General features: G+C 42.4%; 1 protein-coding gene across 2 annotated transcripts; it reads right to left on the bottom strand.

Moving 5' to 3' along the window:
- Positions 1 to 6,166: 6,166 nt before the first annotated feature.
- LOC120021486 (M-phase inducer phosphatase 1-A-like) lies at positions 6,167 to 20,809 on the bottom strand. Of its 2 annotated transcripts, none has more exons than XM_038965266.1 (15): positions 20,724 to 20,809; positions 12,182 to 12,298; positions 11,863 to 11,948; positions 11,413 to 11,455; positions 11,080 to 11,107; positions 10,916 to 10,981; positions 10,069 to 10,257; positions 9,730 to 9,813; positions 9,440 to 9,640; positions 9,101 to 9,196; positions 8,947 to 9,009; positions 8,754 to 8,852; positions 8,511 to 8,644; positions 8,256 to 8,367; positions 6,167 to 8,160 (listed from the first exon to the last, which is right to left on the bottom strand). In XM_038965266.1, exons 1-15 carry the CDS (start codon positions 20,735 to 20,737, stop codon positions 8,014 to 8,016), a joined length of 1,479 nt encoding a protein of 492 aa, XP_038821194.1. In that variant the 5' UTR covers positions 20,738 to 20,809; the 3' UTR covers positions 6,167 to 8,013. The 2 variants fall into 2 exon arrangements, with proteins under 2 accessions (XP_038821194.1, XP_038821195.1); XM_038965267.1 differs by having other exon boundaries at positions 9,101 to 9,193.
- Between the last annotated feature and the right edge of the window lie 519 nt (positions 20,810 to 21,328).

Below are 21,328 nucleotides of genomic sequence, written 5' to 3'. Positions count from 1 at the left end.
GACCACTGCTCCACTCCGGAGGCCCCACATTACAACTGGGTTAACCGTATTGGTGTGAACTTGCGTATGGTGTTTGCATTTTACACCAGTGACCAGGGTTTGCGCCCCACTCCTGCTGTTTGCTATATTGGTGTCAGAAGTGGGATGGTGGCCATGGGCCCATGGGAATACACAGCCCGGGTTGTATGTGGGGGCTGAGTTTAGTGGAAGCACGGGGACGTGCCTTCCCGTTTGGAGGGATTCTAAGTTTGATTCAAGCATACTTCTAACTTTATTATATTGATCTCAGAGTAGGGTAGTGACTGATGACCAGATCAATGAACAATGACAACGACAACAACATGGTTTATTGTTCAAGACAAATTTTAATCATTCCAAGAGAAACGTCCTGAACAAACACAGCAATTTGAATACTCTGATTGAAATATGTGAATGTTGAAGGGATGTGATTTATGATGATTTATTGGGTCATTATAATGCATTCTTCACAGGGCTGTATTTATAGCCACAATCTAAACCATCAGTCTGGCAAGAGCCTGATAGCAGGGCTACCAAATAAGTTTGTTTTGGGGTAGCAGGTAGCGTAGTGGTTAAGAGCATTGGGCCAATAACTGAAAGGTTGCTGGTTCAAATCCACAAGGTGGACAAATCTGTCATTCTGCCCATAGCAAGGCAGTTAACCCCAACAACTGCTCCCCGTGAGCCGATAACGTGGATGTCGATTAAGACAGCCCCCCCCCCTCTCTGATTCAGAGGGGTTGAGTTAAATGCGGAAGACACATTTCGGTTGAATGCATTAGGTTGTGCAACTGACTAGGTATCCCCTTTCTCTTTAAGTCACAATAAGAGCAGGCCTCATGGCAGAATGCAGTTAAATTGTTTTATAAACTGGGTGGTTCGAGCCCTGAATGCTGATTGGCTGAAAGCCGTGGTATATCAGACCATATACCATGGGCATGACAAAACATTTATTTTTACTGCTCTAATTATGTTGGTAACCAGTTTATAATATAGCAATAAGGCACCTCTGGGTTTGTGATATATGGCCAATATACCACGGCTAAGGGCAGTGTCCTAGCACTCTGCGTTGCTTCATACATAAGAACAGCCCTTAGCCGTGGTATATTTGCCATATACCACACCCCCTCGGGCCTTATTGCTTAATTATACCAGCCTTCTGGTTCACACCTTTGTGATAATTTGTCTTGGAAGAGCATGCCAGTGGTTTTTCCAATAACATCACAATTAAGTAAGGTAGGTGTATAATGTTGGTATCTATCTGGATCGGTAAAACAACGCCATGAAAACAAGACAGAAAAGCACTGTAAAACGGTTAAAGGATGAGGCAGAACACTTGTTCCTGTCTGGTTGTGTAAGGATAAGAGCAGGATAAAACCTTCAAAATTATGTCATCGAGCTATGGTCATAACTATATCTATAACCATAGATCACCCCATCTCGCTCTCTCGCATGCCTTGATTTAAGTGCTTCCGTTTCAGGTACAGAGTCTTGGTATGAAAGATGACGTTTTATAGGACCAGCAATTAAATATATAGCTCATTTGTCACCAATAGAAAGAAAGGACACATACATGAATTTCCTAGACATGGAATATGCTAAATTAAAATGAGCACAATAGTGAATGGAATTTTGTATAGGCATCATGAACTTGAAACTAAGGGCAACACTTTATGCAATTCTTAAGTGACTTGCAATTTCCTTAAAAAAACATGTAACACTTATCCATATTACTCCTTAAAATAGTACAAATTATAAAGCTTATTGATATATATAAAAAAAAATGGGCGACTGGGTTTATGTTAAATTGATATTGGTTTAGCTAAGACTAATAATCGGCCTAGCCTCCTGTAGATTATTCATATTGTTTTACTATAAAGGATTGTCAATACTCTAGCCAGGCCTGCATTGTTAAAAAGTCAAGTAAAACCATTGTAGCCTATTTAACTTTTTGTCTCATCCAATGAGTGCTTTCTGAACCAATGACCTGCTATATTTACAAATAGAAGCACCGCATTTATGATCTCTGGAGATCCCTTAGAAAAAATAAGTCCCCTGACCGACTGTCCGTCGGTTGAACCCCTATATTCGAAAGTGACAGACAACCAGAAATGGTGTTAAAGGCTGTTACAGCGGAACAGTTTAGGAGAGACTGGATTTTCTTAACGAGGTGTACATGGAAGTGCAAAATGCGCTGGGTAATTTTATATCAATTCAGAATACACTAGTACAAGATGGAGAAAAAAATACTATTTGTGGCTGAGTGTGTCGAATTTCGCTTACCATGACTGAGGACATTCATAAGTATTCCAAGGACAATCATCATGCACGGCATCAGGTAAGAGAGGTCGGGAGTTGGGTACTTCATAGAGGTACTTGGTCCTCGCGCTCACTGACCCGCCGCCTGCAACATCCAGCCACACCGAGTTTGTCCCAGGATCGACTGAAACAAGGTAGCCGATACTTGCAAATGTGTGACAATTCCTAAACCTGGACTCGCAGGAATGCAGTGATTGCAGTTGTCACGTGTTTTTTTTAAGCGAGGGTGGCAGTAAAATAAATTACATGTATATTTTGATTAGCCTGCAGTGGTCAAGAATACTCAAAAACCCGTGCAAGCGTTCCGTGATCTTGTGTCACCACCAATTTAGAAAAATGTCCCTCCAAAGTTTCCAGAAGCTGTCAAGCGACACAGAGGCCAGTCCACTTTAATTCGTTTTGAATAATTATCAATTGCACTTATGTCGCCTTGCGTCGTCGGTCCTTAGTTGCGCTTGCAAGAGTTGAAAATAGATTAGTCAGACTGCATGGCGCATCTCAAACATCAAGCAGTGTTGTGATTGGCCCCCAAGTAAATGTAATACACAGACAGAAAAAGTGTGCATAGCCATACCCCGATGTGCAGCCTGGTCTCATAGACTAGACTTAATATAGTAAATGTAAATCCGGGACACTCAAGTGTGTATGATATGTTACATTTGGTATGGTTGCATGAGACAGATAGATACTTAAGGCAAAAACTAAAGTAGGGTGGTTGGTCAAGGTGGGCGTATAACGGGAACATCTAGCAACCCAAAGGTTGGGAGTTTGAATCTCACCACAGACAACTTTAGCATTTTCTCAACTACTTGCTAATTTGTAGCTACTTTGCAACTACTTAGCATGTTAGCTAACCCTTCCCCTAACCCCAACTATTTTAGCCAGTGGTGAAAAGTACTTAAGTAAAATTACTTTAAAGTACTAGTTAAGTAGTTTTTTGGGATATCTGTACTTTACTATTTATATTTTTTACAACTTTTACTTTTACTCCACTACATTCCTAAAGAAAATAATGTACTGTTTACTCCTTACATTTTCCCTGACACCCAAAAGTACTAGTTACATTTTGAATGCTTAGCAGGATAGGAAAATTGACTAATTCATGCACTTATCAAGAGAACATCCCATGTCATCCCTATTGCCTCTGATCTGGCAGATTCACTAAACACAAATGCTTTGTTTGTAAATGACATCTGAGTGTCAAAGTGTGCCCCTGGCTATTCATAAATTTAAAAAAAAATCAAGAAAATCATGCCGTCTGGTTTGCTTAATAAGGAATTTTAAATTATTTATACTTTTGATACTTAAGTATATTTTAGCGATTACATTTACTTTTGTTCTGAAGTACATTTAAAACCAAATACTTTTAGACTTTTACTCAAGTAGTATTTTACTGGGTGACTTTCACTTTTACTTGAGTCATTATCTTAAAGATACACTTCTTGTTAATCCAGCCGCTGTGTCAGATTTCAAAAAGGCTTTACAGCGAAAGCAAACCATGCTATTATCTGAGGATAGCACCCAAACAAAGACAGACAATCATAATTCAACCCGCCAGGCACGACACGAAACTCAGAAATAAAGATATAATTCATGCCTTACCTTTGACGAGCTTCTTCTGTTGGCACTCTAATATGTCCCATAAACATCACAAATGGTCCTTTTGTTATTAATTCCATCGTTATATATCCAAAATGTCCATTTATTTGGCGCGTTTGATCCAGAAAAACACCGGTTCCAACTCGCGCCACATGACTACAAAATATCTCATAAGTTACCTGTAATCTTTGTCCAAACATTTCAAACAACTTTCCTAATACAACTTGAGGTATTTTTTAACGTAAATAATCGATAAAATTTTAAGACGGGATAACTGTGTTCAATACCGGAGGAAAACAAAGTGTAGCGAGCTTTCAGGTCACGCACCTCTATCAAACAGTACCCTTCACTCGACCCTCGTTCTGGACAGCTTTACTTCTTCATTACCCAAAAGAAAAACATCAACCGCTTTCTAAAGACTGTTGACATCCAGTGGAAGCGATAGGAACTGCAAGCAACTGCCTTAGAATTCTAGATTCCCAATGAAAACCCATTGAAAAGAGTGACCCCCCCCCAAAAAAATCCTGGATGGTTTGTCCTCGGGGTTTCGCCTGCCAAATAAGTTCTGTTATACTCACAGACATATTCAAACAGTTTTAGAAACTTCAGAGTGTTTTCTATCCAAATCTACTGATAATATGCATATCCTAGCTTCTGTGCCTGAGTTTACTTTGGGCACGCTTTTCATCCGGACGTGAAAATACTGCCCCCTAGCATAAGTGGTTAAGTATCTTTACTTTTACTCAAGTATGACAATTGGGTACTTTTTCCACCACTTATTTTAGCTAACCATTTCCCCTAACCTAACTTCTAAACTTAACCCTAACCTTAGTACGAATTCTAGCTAGGTGGCTAACACTATCATACGATTGTACGTTGTGCAAATTCGTAACATATAATACAACTTTTAATTCGTAACATATCATACGAAATAGGTGATGGACATCCACAAATTAATACATACCATACGATACGTAACATATCATACTAAATGGAATGGCTTGGATTTATATACAGAATAATACGAAATGCTCTGAGACCCGGTTGCAGCGTGATGCACAATGATGCTGCAGGCCTGTCTGTGTGTGTTTACTTAAAATAATGCTACACATTTTGTTATAACTGTAATTACACTATAGAGGAAAACAGATGTACCTCCATACGTCAGAGAGGATTGAGTAAGCTACATATGTGCTTCAGCATGATTAGCTGGAATTCTTTTATTTTTTTCATCCGACCAAAGGACTCCATTGCGCATGCATATATTGTGTACAGTATGTTTGGAGAAAAATATTTAAAATATGACGAATCGCAAACCAGTGTCTGGAAAACGAATTGCCGGAAAGACATGATTACTACACCTCAAATATCCACCTCACACACACACACTAACTGACAGTAACATGATTCTCACACACTTCAAATACTTCGACAGACTACAGGGTCTTTCCATGTCATTTCAGGAAGCCATGACATTCACCATCTCAGATTGTTGCTGTAGTTAGAAACAGATAAGCATGACGGAAACATTATTTTGTTGAAATATAATTTGATCTGAGAAAGTAAACGAATTGATTGCACCCAAAAAGGCAATTTTAATATGATAGTACCTAACATCCAATTTGGACAACATTTTTTTAAACAATGAGTTAGACATGAAGAATCCAAAGTGGTCAAAAGCCATCCACGATCCCCCACACCAATCCCACCCAAACAAAGCGTATATAGTATCAGTTCTCTATGTTTGACAAGTAGTATGGCGCTGCAGCTCAGAGTATTGAATCCAACAACTTCAATGACTAATCTCTCTGAACAGGGGGGGGGGGGGACATCACCAAATTCACTAAGAATGCATTACATAGTATGAAGAAACAACACTCAGAGCCACAGCTCTATACTACTTGCCAAACAGAGAATCGAGACGATATATTCATTGTTGAGGTGTGATTGACATGGGGTGTGGGAGTTTCCGTGGGTGGTTTTTGACCATTTCTTTGGATTTTTCTGGACTGTCTAACTCATCGTTAGAAAAAAAGTATGGTCCTAATCAGATGTTAGGTACTATAATAATTGAATATTATATGAATCCTATAAATTAAAAATTGCCAATTTGGGCACAATCAATTAGCTTAATTTATCAGAGATAAAGTTATATTTCAACAAAAAAATGTTGCAGGAATGATAATCTTATCGGTTTCTAACAGAAACAATTTCAGAACAATCTGAGATGAAGGGTGTGTAAATACTTTTTCTTGTGCTTTTTGAGGTGGAACTACCATACAGGATTATCACACCACTGCCACCAATCAACTAGTGATTGAGGTGTAACAGCAAGAGCAGGGCTTGAACCTCTTGGCAGAGGCCATAGTAAAATCGTACATACGGGATGTCTACAATTATTACAAACATGATGGCCTTCTCTATTGAAATGTAATTAGACCCTGCAGAAAAAAAAGAAAAAAACTAGCAAATTGTAGTCAGCTATTAGGTTGGATTTCCTCTCACTGTTAGCAGTTGGGCTTTTCAACTGGACTTCCTGCATATTGTGCTGATGGACAACAACTAATCGCTCCATCACCGCCACAGTAATAATGCCACTTTAATAAAATGGAATGGATCACTTCACTTTCCCTACTGCTCCATTCTGGACTGCAGGGCATGTGGACCAGGGATTAAGCAACTCTCAAAATCCATTGGAACTCAGCTTGTATATTCCATACATTACACGATGCCAAAATGCACTAATAGACAGTCATGGTAGCCTACAGGATGATTTTGTTGAGCAGGTGGCTTTTGAAAGCTGCATCTTGAGACCCCCAATTGGACATAAAGGTTGATAACATGTGATTTCTTAATTCACAATCCTTTCCACCAATATCCTCATCTCCCCACTCAACATGGCCGTCCTCTCACTGCCTAGCCTGGGACTCGGAGTTGTTGCTGCCAGTGACTTTTGGCAGCAATCAGGGATCAGAGTATGTAGGCAGCCCCATAGGTGGTATTAAAAACCCACAAAAAGTTCTGACTGCCAAAAGGCCCACCACTCCAACAGCCAGCACCACTTCATTCCTCCTGGGACAGGTCTGAAGTCTGAACCATGGCCATTCCCACCCTATCCGCTTTCAGCATAGCCAGATCCCACTTTCTGGGGCCTGTGAAATCCCACAGTTCCGCATTACAGCTGCTGTGCAAAGAAGAGGGGGAGGGGCTTTTAACAGAGAGGGGCATAGAGTTAACCCAGCTGTGTTGGGGGAGGAATCACAGCTGCAAACTAGACACACCTGCAGCACTGGCAGGGAGGGATCAGGACTAAGCATATTCACAACAAAGCCTCTTCTAAAATACCACTCAAGATTTTTCTCCATTATGTTATGGTTTCTACAGTCCAGGGACCATTTCATATGATACCCATTAAAATAGTTACATTTTGTTGTGTTATTTAATTATACATCATTGTTAATGCAGCAATTCATTTTCAACTACCTGACAATCAAAACATTAAAAACTGAGTTATTTAACAAATATTAAACCTAAACTCCAAGGTCATTCACCCTGGTAAAAAAAAGTGTTTTCAGAACAGTTAAAATAAAATCATGATTCATGATCCCCAATAATAATACAAAATATATATCCATGATTGACACTGAAAATAATGCCACCCTTTCTGCTCTACAATGTGGAAATGAAATTAAGGCAATATCAAAAGCTGAAAAATGAAAACCCTTAACCGGTGGACTCTACTGTAATTAAAAGACACTACAGTGAGATTAGTGGATTACATATCCTGTTCAACTGGCAGGCAGTAATGAATATGCGTGGACAGTGTTATTATTCATGGCCATCCAAAGAAAATAGACAAAACTAGGCAGCAGTGATCACATATGCACAGTTTCCATGGCAGCATATGAAAAAGGTTATATTTGGAAAGCTATCAAACAACAAAAGGCCAATTTGTTATCACATACGTTCTTTTGACAAAGATAATTAAATTGACAATCTCTAGGTCACCGTTTGGACTCAGCTGTCACTCTGAGTGGCTGTTCTTCTCCTGCCCCCCCCCACCCCAACATGACTGCCTCAGAGTTTGAGTTTGACGAGAGTTTGAATGTGGTGGCGTCTGCGGCGCTCCTCGGCCAAGGCCCTGCCGTGTGTGCGGCACCGCAGAAGCTCCTCTCTGTGGTCCTCGTGGTGCATGGGGCAGTAGGACTGGGGCTCACAGTGCTCCTGACAGACACACAGACAGAGGAGACCAGGGGAGTGAGAAATAAACTGACTACAGCCAAGCCCAACAGACCATTTCTGTATTGTCAGGTCCATACCTGGTGAGAGTGGTAGAAGTCTCTGTAGCCACCCTTGAGGACATAGAGCTCAGGGTAGTGCAGGGCTGGGTACTCGTTCATACTGCGGTCCACACTGCGCAGGAGGTGACACCTACAGAGTGAGACAGACACTCGCTCATGAGGAAGGACTTAATCTCAAATGGAATACATGCAGAAATGCCTAATTTCTACTGATTTCACTCACTCACACACACACACACACACACACGTGACTGAAAGGTCTGCATGTCTCACGTTCTGGGTGCTCTTTCAGAGGAGAATTCACAGTGCAGCACTAGCACAAGCCTCTTATAAGGAGAGTGGGCTTTTAGCCTCTGGGATAGCAGTTGATCCACTGCCTTGTCTGTGTTGGGAAGGCTCAGCGCACCCTGCAGGTGAAGTCAGGGATAACACTACCTCAGAACACAGTACCATCTTCCACATTGATATAAAAAAAAATTCTGAACTGTCCAGGGACTTATTCTGTTCATCTCTCACCTTAATGTGTCCTCCCTGATACTCATATGGGTAGCGGCAGTCCACCACAACAAAAGACTCAACCAAACAGCTGAACTTCCCTTCCAGAAGAGCACTCATCTGGGACAATGAGAGAATTGCGTTTTTTGTTGTAAAAGGAAGAGCAATTATATTAACATGCACTGTTTGGCACACTACATATCATTGGACTTACTGTGTCAACCGTGATGTACTTCAAGCCTTGATGTCTCCCTGTCACAGTGGGTAGGGCATGCACCTAAAATGCAACAGTCATTTTAATTCACAGGACCATGAGATTGTGAAACTGTTTTTAGTGTGGATAACTAGTTGTAGTCTCAATATACTACCTTGCTGAAGTCTCCAATGAGTTCTGCATTGATCCCATCCCCACCCAGCTGCTGCTCCACGTCACACAAAGAGTGGGTCCTCTTATGCAGGTGCTGCTAGTGAGCGGAATACGAGTCAGAAGAGGAACTACCACCCCCCACCTTCACAACCCTCCTCCCGCCCCCTCTACCTTCACAACCCTCCTCCCCCATACCTTCACAACCCTCCCCCCCATAGTTTCACAACCCTCCCCCCCCATACATTCACAACCCTCACCCCCCATACCTTCACAACCCTCCCCCCCATACCTTCACAACCCTCCTCCCCTACCAATATACAGCGTAGCACCCCTGACCCACCGTTACCCTCCTATCATTGTTGATTCCAGCCCCTTGGTCTCCCTCTCCCACCTCCTCTGAGACGGCGGAGAAGGTGCAGTGTCGTTTGAGTGGCCGGGGATTGGCTGGGGAGGGGGAGGTGCGTTTCAGTGGACGTGCCAACCGCTCTGGCATGGAAGGAGATCGGAAGAGACGGCGTCCCCCCTGGCGACACACTGAAACCTAGTGAAGGTACATTTCCTGTTACTCCTCGCACCCAAGTAAAGTTCAAACCAACTGCAAGTTTGTGGATGTGAGAAGAGGAGACTTACAGAGGAGAGATCCACTTCCTGGTTCATGAGGGGTTCAGACAGCAACTGTGCCATGCTACATGACATGGCGACAGCAATAGAACCCTGGGGGAGAGAATGGACATGAGGAAAGGGCAGGGCAGTGGAGATATTCAAAATAAAGGAGTCATGTTGGAAGACAAAAAAAAACATAAGTAGTAGTAGGAAGCATTAAAGATGTAGCAACCGAGATTGAACCGTGCATTGAATACAGGAGCAGGAGTCACACTGGTGCAGACCTCGCTGCATGAACTGTTCAGTGACATGGATTAACAGAATGGGACAAGAGGTAAAGACATCAGTCTATGAGATGCAAATCACCTCATCAGCTTCCTGCTCCAGGATTTCCATGAATCCATCTACATCCCCTGGGGAGTGCTGGGTTCGGGAGGGAGGTGCAGGGAAGATGGGGCTCCCCAGGGCACAGGGCTCACCATCACCTTGGAGCTGGGAGTCTGGAGCAGGCAGCAAACACTCTGGCTTGCCCTGCGCTCTCTGCCCTGGGGCCACCTGTACATAATTTTTTTTTAAACACAGCAATGCAGTAATTGTATTTCAGGTGAGAGAGAGAGAATGCGTTGAGTAACTCCTCAAAAACACATCCACATGCAATTCTCTGTTACATGCAACAAGAGGTAGTCTCTAGAGACGGGTTGCCTCCCACAATGTTACCAATGAATGTTCCAGCATAGTGCTGTTGCTCTAGGTCTGGAAGTCACATGGCTATACAAGAGCATGAGGTGAAGAAAATTGAGCAATCGCATACTGTCATCTAGTGGCCATAATTGAATAAGCCACAAAGGGCACTGAGCTGTTACTAGACACTTATTTAACTAGGCAAGTCAGTTAAGAACAAATTCTTATTTACAATGACGGCTTACCGGGGAAAAGTGTGTTAAATGCCTTGTTCAGGGGCAGAATGACAGATTTGTACCTTGTCAGCTCGGGGTTTTGATCCAGCAACCTTTTGGTTACTGGCCCAACGCTCTAACCACTAGGCTACCCCCTTTTTGATTTCACAAATCTTGTATGGTATATGCCCTTGAGAGGTGCAATCTCTGATGGCACAATTGAAATAGGGTATTGTAGTAGAAGAAACTGGACAGCATTTGCATGTGAATATAAGTTAATCATGTATAACCATGAATGTGAAAATACATCCGCTCACATTCTCCTTGTTACTGAATGGACGTTCACTGGGGTGAAGCTTTGGACTGCTACACAGCAACCTGGGCTAAGAGACAGAAGAAAGAGTGTGTTAATTAAATTCACACTGAGATGATCATACAAAACCCATTGATATGGAGAGTAAATCCATAGACTGTTCTTTACCAGGAAGGACTGCAACGTCTTCATGCGACTGTTCCAGGGAACAAAGGAGAACATTACTTTGGATGATGCAGGTAGCAACACAGTACCACTGTCATCCACAGGGCCCATGGGGAGCAGATACTCATCCCTCCACAAATGATAACAATCATATTTGTGTTTCCAGAATGTTTGGAGCATGGGGCTTGCAATGCCAGATTTGTGGGTTCAACTCCCGGGGCCACCCATACGTAAAATGTATGCATGCATGACTAAGTGTCTGCTAAATGGCATATATTATTTTAAACACAGGGTTCAAGTTGGTGTTCTTGAAGGTGAGAGGAATAAGCCTGGTACCTTGGTGCAGGAGAGTCCAAGGCCACTGGAGAAGTAGGCTTGTCTGCAAACCAGCAGGAAATAATGTGCAAATAAAAATGGTGAGGACGGAGTGAAAACAATATGTTGCGATGGGCTCAAAAATGCAATAACAATCAAAGACAAACAAAAGTTTAAAAGCAGTGTCAACTGAAATTAAAAATGGTGCAAAAAGTAGCTGAAAGTGAAAAGCCTCTGCTACAGTACCTACCTAAGTTGGTGGAGAGAATATGCATTGCACACCAGCATAGATAAAATAGTCACACTGAACTTCTACCCAGTCAAGAGGAGCCTGGTTCCTCCCAAGGTGTCTACCTTGGGAGTTTTGCCTTGCCATTGTCGCCTCTGATTTTTATTTGGGGTGTCCCCCTGGGTTGCTTTTTTTGTTGTTGTGAATGAATATACCTACGGTATGTAAAAAGCATTGCTCACCTTTGTGTGGTGATCCCTGTGTAGCGGCATCGTCTACACTCCCAGTGCTGAGGTTGGACAGGTCCAGACATCTCCGAGGAGTGTCACTGAGTAATGCAGGTGATGCATAAGATAAACATAGGTAAATATAGTAGTATAAAGACCATGGGTGCGGTATATTTCTGCAAGGCATTTTGGACTCTCAATCCTTGCCTAATCTTATTCACAATCCATGTAAACATGGCACATGATCATGGCAGAGTATGAGTGTCAGATAGCCACCCACACATGAAATCAGCTAGCCAACAAATGTAGTTCGAGGATAGATAATAGCTTTTACCCTGTGTGAAAGGCGCTGAGTCCCGTAAAGAAGTTGGCGAGTTCTGACATTGGGGAGGCATGGTAGTCCGGTGAGTGAGGGCCAGGCATAGATAAACTGTAACCATCCATCAGTAGGCTACGTGGGAGGGGGGGAAACACATTATGTTGTTAGCTAAATATTTTCATTAGAGCAGGAGCAGACCTACATCAGTTAAACGTAGATAGATACTGAGTGATGTAGTTAGCTACCGTTAGCTAGCTAGCTACTGTAGATTTTTTATGTTGTCTAGCTATTTAGCTAGCTAGCTAGAGATTATTAGCGCGCTTACGTTACTATAGCTTACTCATCATGACACATAATTATTACATACGAGGTTAGTTATGTTATCTAACCAAAAACTATACATAATATAATATATGTAACTAAATAACTTACGATTCAACAATATCCGTAGACAAATGGATTTTAAATGTGTCGCCAAAGAAACAACCAATGGCATGGCATTAAACGTCACTTCCGTGTTGCCGACTCATCGATTTGTCAGTCAAAATCACTCACCATCATCAAATCAAAAATGTGTCAAACAGAAAGTTTTACAATGTAATGTTATAAGCTAATGGTCAAAATATGCATAGGCCATTTCAGGCAGTGCTGTCCAATCTCTAAAATGTGCAGTCTTGTGTTTGTTAGAGACTGTCACAAAATAAGCAATAGACTATCATTCTATACTGAACCAAAATATAAATGCAACATGTAAAGTGTTGGTCCCATGTTTCATGAGCTGAAATAAAATATCCCAGAAATGTTCCATATGCACAACAACAAAAAGCTTATTTCTCTCAAATTTTGCAAACAAATTTGTATACATCCCTGTTAGTGAGCATTTCTCCTTTGCCAAGATAATCCATCCAGTTGACAGGTGTGGCATATCAAGAAGCTGATTAACCAGCATGATCATTACTCAGGTGCACCTTGTGCTGGGGACAATAAAAGGCCACTCTAAAATGTGCAGTTTTGTCCCACAACACAATGCCCCAGATGTCTCAAGTTTTGAGGGAGCATGCAATTGGCATGCAGACTGCAGGAATGTACACCAGAGCTGTTACCAGAGATTTGAATGTTCATTAACTACCATAAGCAGCCTCCAACGTCATTTTAGAGAATTCGTCAGTACGTCTAACCGGCCTCACAACCGCAGACCACGTGTAACCACGCCAGCCCAGTACCTCCACATCCGACTTATTCACCTAATCGTCTGAGACCAGCCACCCGGGCAGCTGCTGAAACTGTGGGTTTGCACAACCGAAGAATTTCTGCACAAACTGTCAGAAACCGTCTCAGGGAAGATCATCTGTGTTATCATCTTCCTCACCAGAGTCTTGACCTGACTGCAGTTCGGCGTTGTAACCGACTTCAGTGGGCAAATGCTCACCTTCGATGGCTACTGGCATGCTGGAATAGTGTGCTCTTCATGGATGAATCCTGGTTGCATTTTATTGATGGCAATATGAATGCACAGAGATATTGTGACAAGATCCTGAGGCCCATTGTCGTGACATTCATCTGCCGCCACCACCTCATGTTTCAGCATGATAATGCCTGGCCCCATGTCACAAGGATCTGTACACAATTCCTGGAAGCTGAAAATGTCCCAGTTCTTCCATGGCCTGCATACTCACCAGACATGTCACCCGTTGAGCATGTTTGGGATGCTCTGGATCGACGTGTACGACAGCGTGTTCCAGTTCCCGCCAATATCCAGCAACTTCCCACAGCCAAAAGGAGTGGGACACCATTCCACAGGCCACAATCAACAGCCTGGTCAACTCTATGTGAAGGAGATGTGTCGCGCTGCATGAGTCAAATGGCGGTCACACCAGATAAGAACTGTTTTTCTGATCCACGCCCCTACCATTTTTTAATTAAGGCATCTGTGACCAACAGATGCATATCTGTAAACTCAGTCATGTGAAATCCATAGATTAGAGGCTAATTTATTTATTTCAATTGATTGATTTCCTTATATGAACTGTAACTCAGTCAAATCTTTGAAACTGTTGCATGTTGCATTTATTTTTTTGTTCAGTGTAATTCTGTGGGTAGAAGTTTCTACATCAAGGATGAGCAACTTTGATGGGGGTGGGGGCCACAAAAAATCCTACATATTTTGCCATGGGGTGTAGAGAAAATGTTGCTATTTATAAGCTACAGTGTAGTGTGCTGCAATTCCACACATTTTTCCACATTTGCCATCAAAAGGTGGGCACGGGCCACCAGTCGCACATCCCTGCTCTGAACTCTAGCAGGAAGGAAAGGTTCAGGTAGGGCTACAGTCTGGTCCTCAAATCAAATGAAATTGTATTTGTCAAATACTTCGTAAACAACAGGTGTAGACTAACAGTGAAATGCTAACTTACGGGTCCTTTTTCAACAATGCAGAATTAAAGATTTAAAAAAATAATAGAAATAATGACACAAGGAATAAATACACAGTGAATAACGACTAACAATGACAAGTAAAAAAATAACATGGCTATATACAGGGAGTACCAGTATAGAGTTGATGTACAGGGGTATGAGGTAATTGAGGTAGCTATGTACATATAGGTAGGGTTAAAGTTACTAGGCAACAGAATAGATAAGACAGTGGCAGCAGTAGGTAGTCATTTGATTAGCTATTTAGCAGTCTTGTTTAGCAGTTGTATGGCTTGGGGGTAGAAGCTGTTCAGGGTCCTGTTGGTTACAGACTTGATGCACTGGTACTGCTTGCCGTGCGTTATCAGAGACAAGAGTCTATGGCTTGGGTAGCTGGAATCTTTGACCATTTGTATAGGCCTTCTTCTGACACCACCTGGCATAAAGGTCCTGGATGGCAGGGAGCTCGGCCACAGTGATGTTCTGGGCCTTACTCATCACCATCTCTAGTGACTTGCAGTAGCCATACCAAGCGGTGATGCAGCTAGTCAAGATGATCTCAATGGTGCAGCTGTAGAACTTTTTAAGGATTTGAGGGCCCATGCCAAATCTTTTCAGCCTTCTGGGGGGGAAGAGACGCTGTCGTGCCCTCTTCACAACTGTGTGGGTGTGTGCGGACCATGTTAATTCCTTATTTATGTGGACACTGAGGAACTTGAAGCTCTCTACTTGCTCCACTACAGCCCCATCGATGTGGATGGGAGTGTGCTCCCCCTCCGTTTTGTGTAGTCCACAATCAGCTCCTTTGTCTTGCTGACGTTGAGGGAGAGGTTGTTGTCCTGGCCTCCTCCCTATAGGCTGTCTCATCATCATCATCATCATCTGTGATCAGTCCTACCACCGTTGTGTGGTCAGCAAACTTGATGATGCATTATGGGTGGGTCTTAGGGGGCCTTGTCTGCCCTACCTTACCTTCTTGCCCATCCAAATAAAATGTTGAAATATTGATCATTTATTTGACCGCGCCAACAGAAAGACGCATCAATCTTAGTTTAAGTATCCGACCGAGCGAAACAGCGCCCCTCTGTCTCAGTATGTGTAGACCATATCTGGCCAGAACAAGTCAGTTGAATGAGCCGTTGATTTCCATAGGCGGGCACGTTTTTCACTTTTTTTTTTGTTGATGGGTGTTATAGTAAAGAACCGGCAGCTCGTGAATTTCAAGTTTGGAGAAGCTTACAATTTATCCTACCATTTCTAACGATCTGAGTGCCAGTTATGATTATTTTTATATATGCATTTTCATGGAACAACTTAATTTCAATAATACAATTTACGTTTCTCAAAATCATTGTCACGTGGTTAATAATAAAATTCTGAAGTAAAATATAAAAATGTCTAAATTAAAATTAATCTAAGGCAAGAGCACCAACCTCTGCCATATGGACACATTGATACACTTTGATCCATCTTCAACTAAAGCCTAAAGCCGACAAATAAAAACAGTAGAAAATACCTTGATGAAAATTCTGTCTCTTTCAATCACATTCATCTCTCTACTCCACCTGTCTGACTTCCTTTCTATCTTTCTTGACTTGAGCTATTGCTAGTGAAGTGCAACATTGTTTTAAATCATCAACTGGGTCCAGCCTGAATTTGTCACTATAGCGAACTTGCAACATTGTATAAACTAGCCTATTCCGGGAACTCTGAGTTTCCCACACCAGTGAGCTCAGGACAGCTGGTTTTTTTAGGAAGTTTTCGCTGGATATATGGAATCATCAGATCAATATATTTTGCTCTTTCACACCGAGGCTTGGTGTTGGAAAGATTTTTCAAATACTGAGGAACTATCATTGCCAATGGATGTAAAAAACAAACAGACTTTGTTGATTTACTGTGTGAGATAAAGAAAAAATTATTGAGAAGCTCATCTTATTGGTGGTGGACGTGGGGAGTTATGACAACCAGAAATCAGACATTGCCTCATACTAGTACATGGGAGTATGGCTAGACGGTACAATGTCCTTCTCTCAGCACATATCAAAGCTGCAGGCTAAGGTTAAATCTAGACTTGGTTTCCTCTATCGTAATCGCTCCTCTTTCACCCCAGGGGCCAAACTAACCCTGATTCAAATGACCATCCTACCCATGCTAGATTACGGAGACGTAATTTATAGATCGGCAGGTAAGGGTGCTCTCGAGCGGCAAGATGTTCTTTACCATTCGGCTATCAGATTTGCCACCAATGCTCCTTATAGGACACATCACTCCACTCTATACTGGTCATCTCTGTATACCCATCGCAAGACCCACTGGTTGATGCTTATTTATAAAATGATCTTAGGCCTCACTCCCCCCTATCTGAGATACCTACTGCAGCCTTCATCCTCTACATACAACACCCGTTCTGCCAGTCGCATTCTGTTAAAGGTCAACAAAGCACACACAACCCTGGGTCACTCCTCTTTTCAGTTCACTGCAGCTAGCAACTGGAATGAGCTGCAAAACACACTCAAACTGGACAGTGTTTTCTCAATCTCTTCATTCAAAGACTCAATCATGGACACACTTACTGACACTTGTGGCTGCTTCGCGTGATGTATTGTTGTCTCTACCACACACTGCCCAATAGTGTGTGTACCATGTTTTGTGCTGCTACCATGTTGTGCACCTGTCATGTTGTGTTGCTACTGTGTTGTTGTCATGTGTTGCTGCCGTGCTGTGTTGTTGTCTTAGGTCTCTCTTTATGTAGTGTTGTGGTGTCTCTCTTGTCATGATGTGTGTTTTGTCCTTTTTGTTATTTTTTTTATCCCAGCCCCGGTCCCGGCAGGTGGCCTTTGCCTTATGGTAGGCCTTCATTGTAAATAAGAATTTGTTTTGAATAAATAGTTAAATAAGAATCACATTAAAAAAATGGGCACTTTCCTACTTTTGTATGCAGCAGGCCTACTTCTGTGCGTGCTCAGGCGCACACACTCCCTCAACATTATTAGGACAGAGAAACCAGACATTGTTAAAGCATTCCAGCAAGGGAAACGGCGCCCCTCTGTCTCAGTATGTGTAGACAACGTATCTGATGCTGTCTGGACCAAAAGAGTCAGAATTGGAAAAGATAGTTAGCGGGTGCATAGTGCACTGTCAGGATGCTGGGTTGCCCTAAAGTAAATGGATGTTTTGGCAACTTTATATAATTACTCCTGTCTAAATAAAATCATTCAAAATACTTCACCAGGGAGGATGACTTAGCCAACACTCCCGACCTCGATAATCACCAAACCTCGGTGGGAAAGACCAAAATATCATGAGTGCATTATAACTGCAGTATGCTGCAAATACTGCGTCCAAAATAACACTTTTTTTACTGCAGTAATTTTGATATGACTGCGTCCAAAATACCACAGTCAACTGCAGTTAGTGCACTTTTACTGCAGTTTCAAAACTAGCTTTTTTGTACGGGATATATCCAGTGGAGACGTCATAAAAAACACATGTCTGTCCTGAGCTCACTGACACAGGAGACTGAGCGCCCGGAATAGGCTAGTTGATAAAAATGTCAAATTTGCTAGCGACAGCTTCCGGCGAACCCAGTGAATATGTATTAGAATGTTGCACTTCAATAGCAATAGCTCAAGTTAAGACATATAGAAAGGGAAGTAGACAGGCAGAGTCGAGAGATTAATGTGATTGAAAGAACCAGAATATTTTCTACTCTTTTTATTTGTTGGCTTTTGGCCTATGTATTTTACTTAGTTGACCATATACGTTATAGCCCTACTGCTGCAGTGGACATAGGCTATCTCTGAGTTCTATGCTCTTATTTCTTTAGCCGACAATGGATCACAGTGTATCAATGTGTCCATATGAGGCTGGTTCTCTCGGCTTAGTTGAATTTTAACTTTTCAATTTTTATAATTTGACTTCAGATTTTTATGATTAACCACGTGACAATGATTTTGAAACGTTATTATTGAAATGAAACTATTCCACGAAAATGAGCAAATAAAAATAATCATAACTGGCACACAGATCGGTTGAAATGGTAAGATAAATTGTAAGCTTGCACAAACTTGAAACTCAGGAACTGCCTATGGTCTTTACTATTACATCCATTTAAAAAATGGTGAACCCGCAAGCAAGCCTGTGCACACATAGGAGGTCCCGTGAAAAACTTTGCCACCTATGGAAGTCAAAGGCCATTCACACTGATTCGTTCTGGCGCATGCCCTGTGTTTGATTGATGTGCCCATGCAGTCGTGGGTGAACAGGGAGTGCAGTAGGGGACTAAGCACACACCCCTGATGTGTTGTTGCCCACCCTAACCGCCTGAGGGCGTCCTGCCAGGAAGTCTAGGATCTAGTTGCAGAAGGAGGTGTTCAGTCCCAGGGTCCTGCGCCTCGAGGGGACTATGGCATTGAATTCCTGAGCTGTATGTAGTTCATGAACAGCATTATTACATAGGTATTTTGTCCAGATGGGTGAGGGCAGTGTTGGTTGCAATAGATATTACATCATCTGTGGATCTGTTAGGGCGGTATGCAAATTGGAGTGAACGGGTCCAGGGCGAGGGTGTTGATGTGAGCCATGACCAGCCTTTCATGGCTACAGATGTGAGTGCGTTCTGGGCACGGGACTATGGTGGTCTGCTTGAAACAAGTTGTGTACTAAATATGTTTATTTATTTTTTCTTTTCATTGTCAAATACACTGGACAGATGCAGTGAAATGTGTTGTTTTACAGGGTCAGCCATAGTAGTACAGCACCCCTGAGGCAAATTAGGGTTAAATGCATTGCTCAAAGGCACATCGACAGATTTTTCACCTTGTCAGCTCAGGTAATCGAACCAACAACCTTTTGGTTACAGGCCCAACACTCTAACCTCTAGGCTAGTCTCCCTAGGCCTAGGCAGAAGGACTGGCTCCCACATTAACAACGTTACAGGTTGGGCCTCCTGAGTGACGCAGTGGTCTAAGGCACTGCATCGCAGTTGCTAGCTGTTCCACTAGAGATCCTGGTTCGAGTCCAGGCTCTGTCGCGACCGGGAGACTCATGGGGCGGCACACAATTGGCCCAGCGTCGTCCGGGTTAGGGGAGGGTTTGGCCGACAGGGATGTCCTTGTCCCATTTGCTCTAGCAACTCCTGTGGCGGGTCGGGCACATGCACGCTGACACGGTTGCCAGGTATACCAGGTGTTTCCTCCGACACATTGGCTGGCTTCCGGGTTAAGCGGGCATTGTGTCAAGAAGCAGTGGTTGGGTCAAGAAGCTTGGTTGGGCCGTGTGTTTCGTGTTTCACACGGCCTTCGCCTCTCCCGAGTCCGTACAGGAGTTGCAGCGATGAGACAAGACTACCAATTGGATACCATGAAATTGGGGAGAAAAAAGGGTAAAAAAAATCTAAATTAAAAAAATTAAAAACAATTATACAAAATTATAAAATAAAAATAACAAATAAAATAATGTTACAGGTTTAAAATTTCTGAGACTGACCCTGTACAGGCCAGGGCTTGCACATGTGTCTATATGCATCTACTTTTCTCTAATTTTCAGAATCTGTGTAGGTAGGGCATCATATTCAAATAATAAAAACAAATAAAGATAAATAAATAGCCTGAGCTAGGAGGATGTGTAAGTCTCCATGACAACGACCACACCACGTGATTTAAAAAAATGGAAAAGGGAGATAGGGCAGCCTTTTTCAGTGCTGCAGAGCAGCAAGTTATACTTCAGCGGTTTGAGGACCTAAAACATATTTTCAATCACAAAAATAATACAACTGCTGCTGGTAAAGCGAGACAGGCAGCATGGCAGAAAATTGCCGATTCAGTCAACGCGTAAGTAACGTTAGCTGCCATATAATTTAAATACAGTACCCAGTGAGTGTAGCTAGCTAACTAAGTTAGCTAGTGATGAATTGGTTGATAGCTCTCTGGGTAAAGTGGGCTGACTAACTAGCTTGTTACTCTAGCTACGTTCAGTAGTTAGCTAGCTACAGTACAGTCTGCCATGAATGGCTTTTGTAATTCCTGTCTGATAGCAAATTTAGCTAACTAAGTTAGCTGTCTGACCAGCATCTTCGAACAGCTAGTATAGCTAGCTAGCTAACCTTATTCTAAAGATAACGGTAACTGTTAGGGTTACTTACTTTCCCTCATCCATCTCATCTGTGGTTATCCATTGAAATTGCAAGATGTCAACCTATGGCTTACGACAACATTGCAATGTCAAGTCAAACAGTCAGTGGAGATGAAAGTTACACATAAACACAAAGTAAACAATCCAGTTTTTGGATAGACTATTTGTTGTGTGTAGAGAAGATGTTGTAACTACTCATTGATTCAGATTAAACTATTTCACCTACCTGACAGGGTTAATCCATCTGGAGTAAAACGAAGTTGGCTGCAGGTCAAGGTGAAATACAAGAACATGGTACAAACAGGTGAGCTGCAGTCTGTGCACTGCCCCACACTGTGACGTTTTGTCAAGATACTAATTTACAATGTAATCTCTGATTCCAGCCAAAAAAGCAGATAGGCGGAAGACCAAGGAAGGCCCACTGCAACCTGTCTTTTCTGCTGCAGAGGACCTGATGGCTGAAACCCATAAATTCTGTTCCACTATAGACAGTATCACAGAGGAAACCTCTTCCACAGAACTCGAGTCAACACTCTCCTGCTCAAACTTTGTGAGAGGCAAGTCTAATCCATTGGGATCACCACTGCGTCTTTTTAGATCCGGCATTGACCTCAC

Source organism: Salvelinus namaycush, chromosome 26 (assembly GCF_016432855.1).
Source record: "Salvelinus namaycush isolate Seneca chromosome 26, SaNama_1.0, whole genome shotgun sequence".
NCBI lineage: Eukaryota > Metazoa > Chordata > Actinopteri > Salmoniformes > Salmonidae > Salvelinus > Salvelinus namaycush.
Note: the sequence above shows the minus strand (reverse complement) of the source record. Positions and strands in the feature narration are given on the sequence as shown.

Coding starts and splice junctions, on each gene's coding strand:
- LOC120021486 (XM_038965266.1), bottom strand. Junction 11,456..11,862: donor ACAGGGATCACCACACAAAG/GTGAGCAATGCT, acceptor GCTGGTTTGCAG/ACAAGCCTACTTCTCCAGTG. Junction 9,814..10,068: donor TGGAGCAGGAAGCTGATGAG/GTGATTTGCATC, acceptor TCTCTCCCCCAG/GGTTCTATTGCTGTCGCCAT.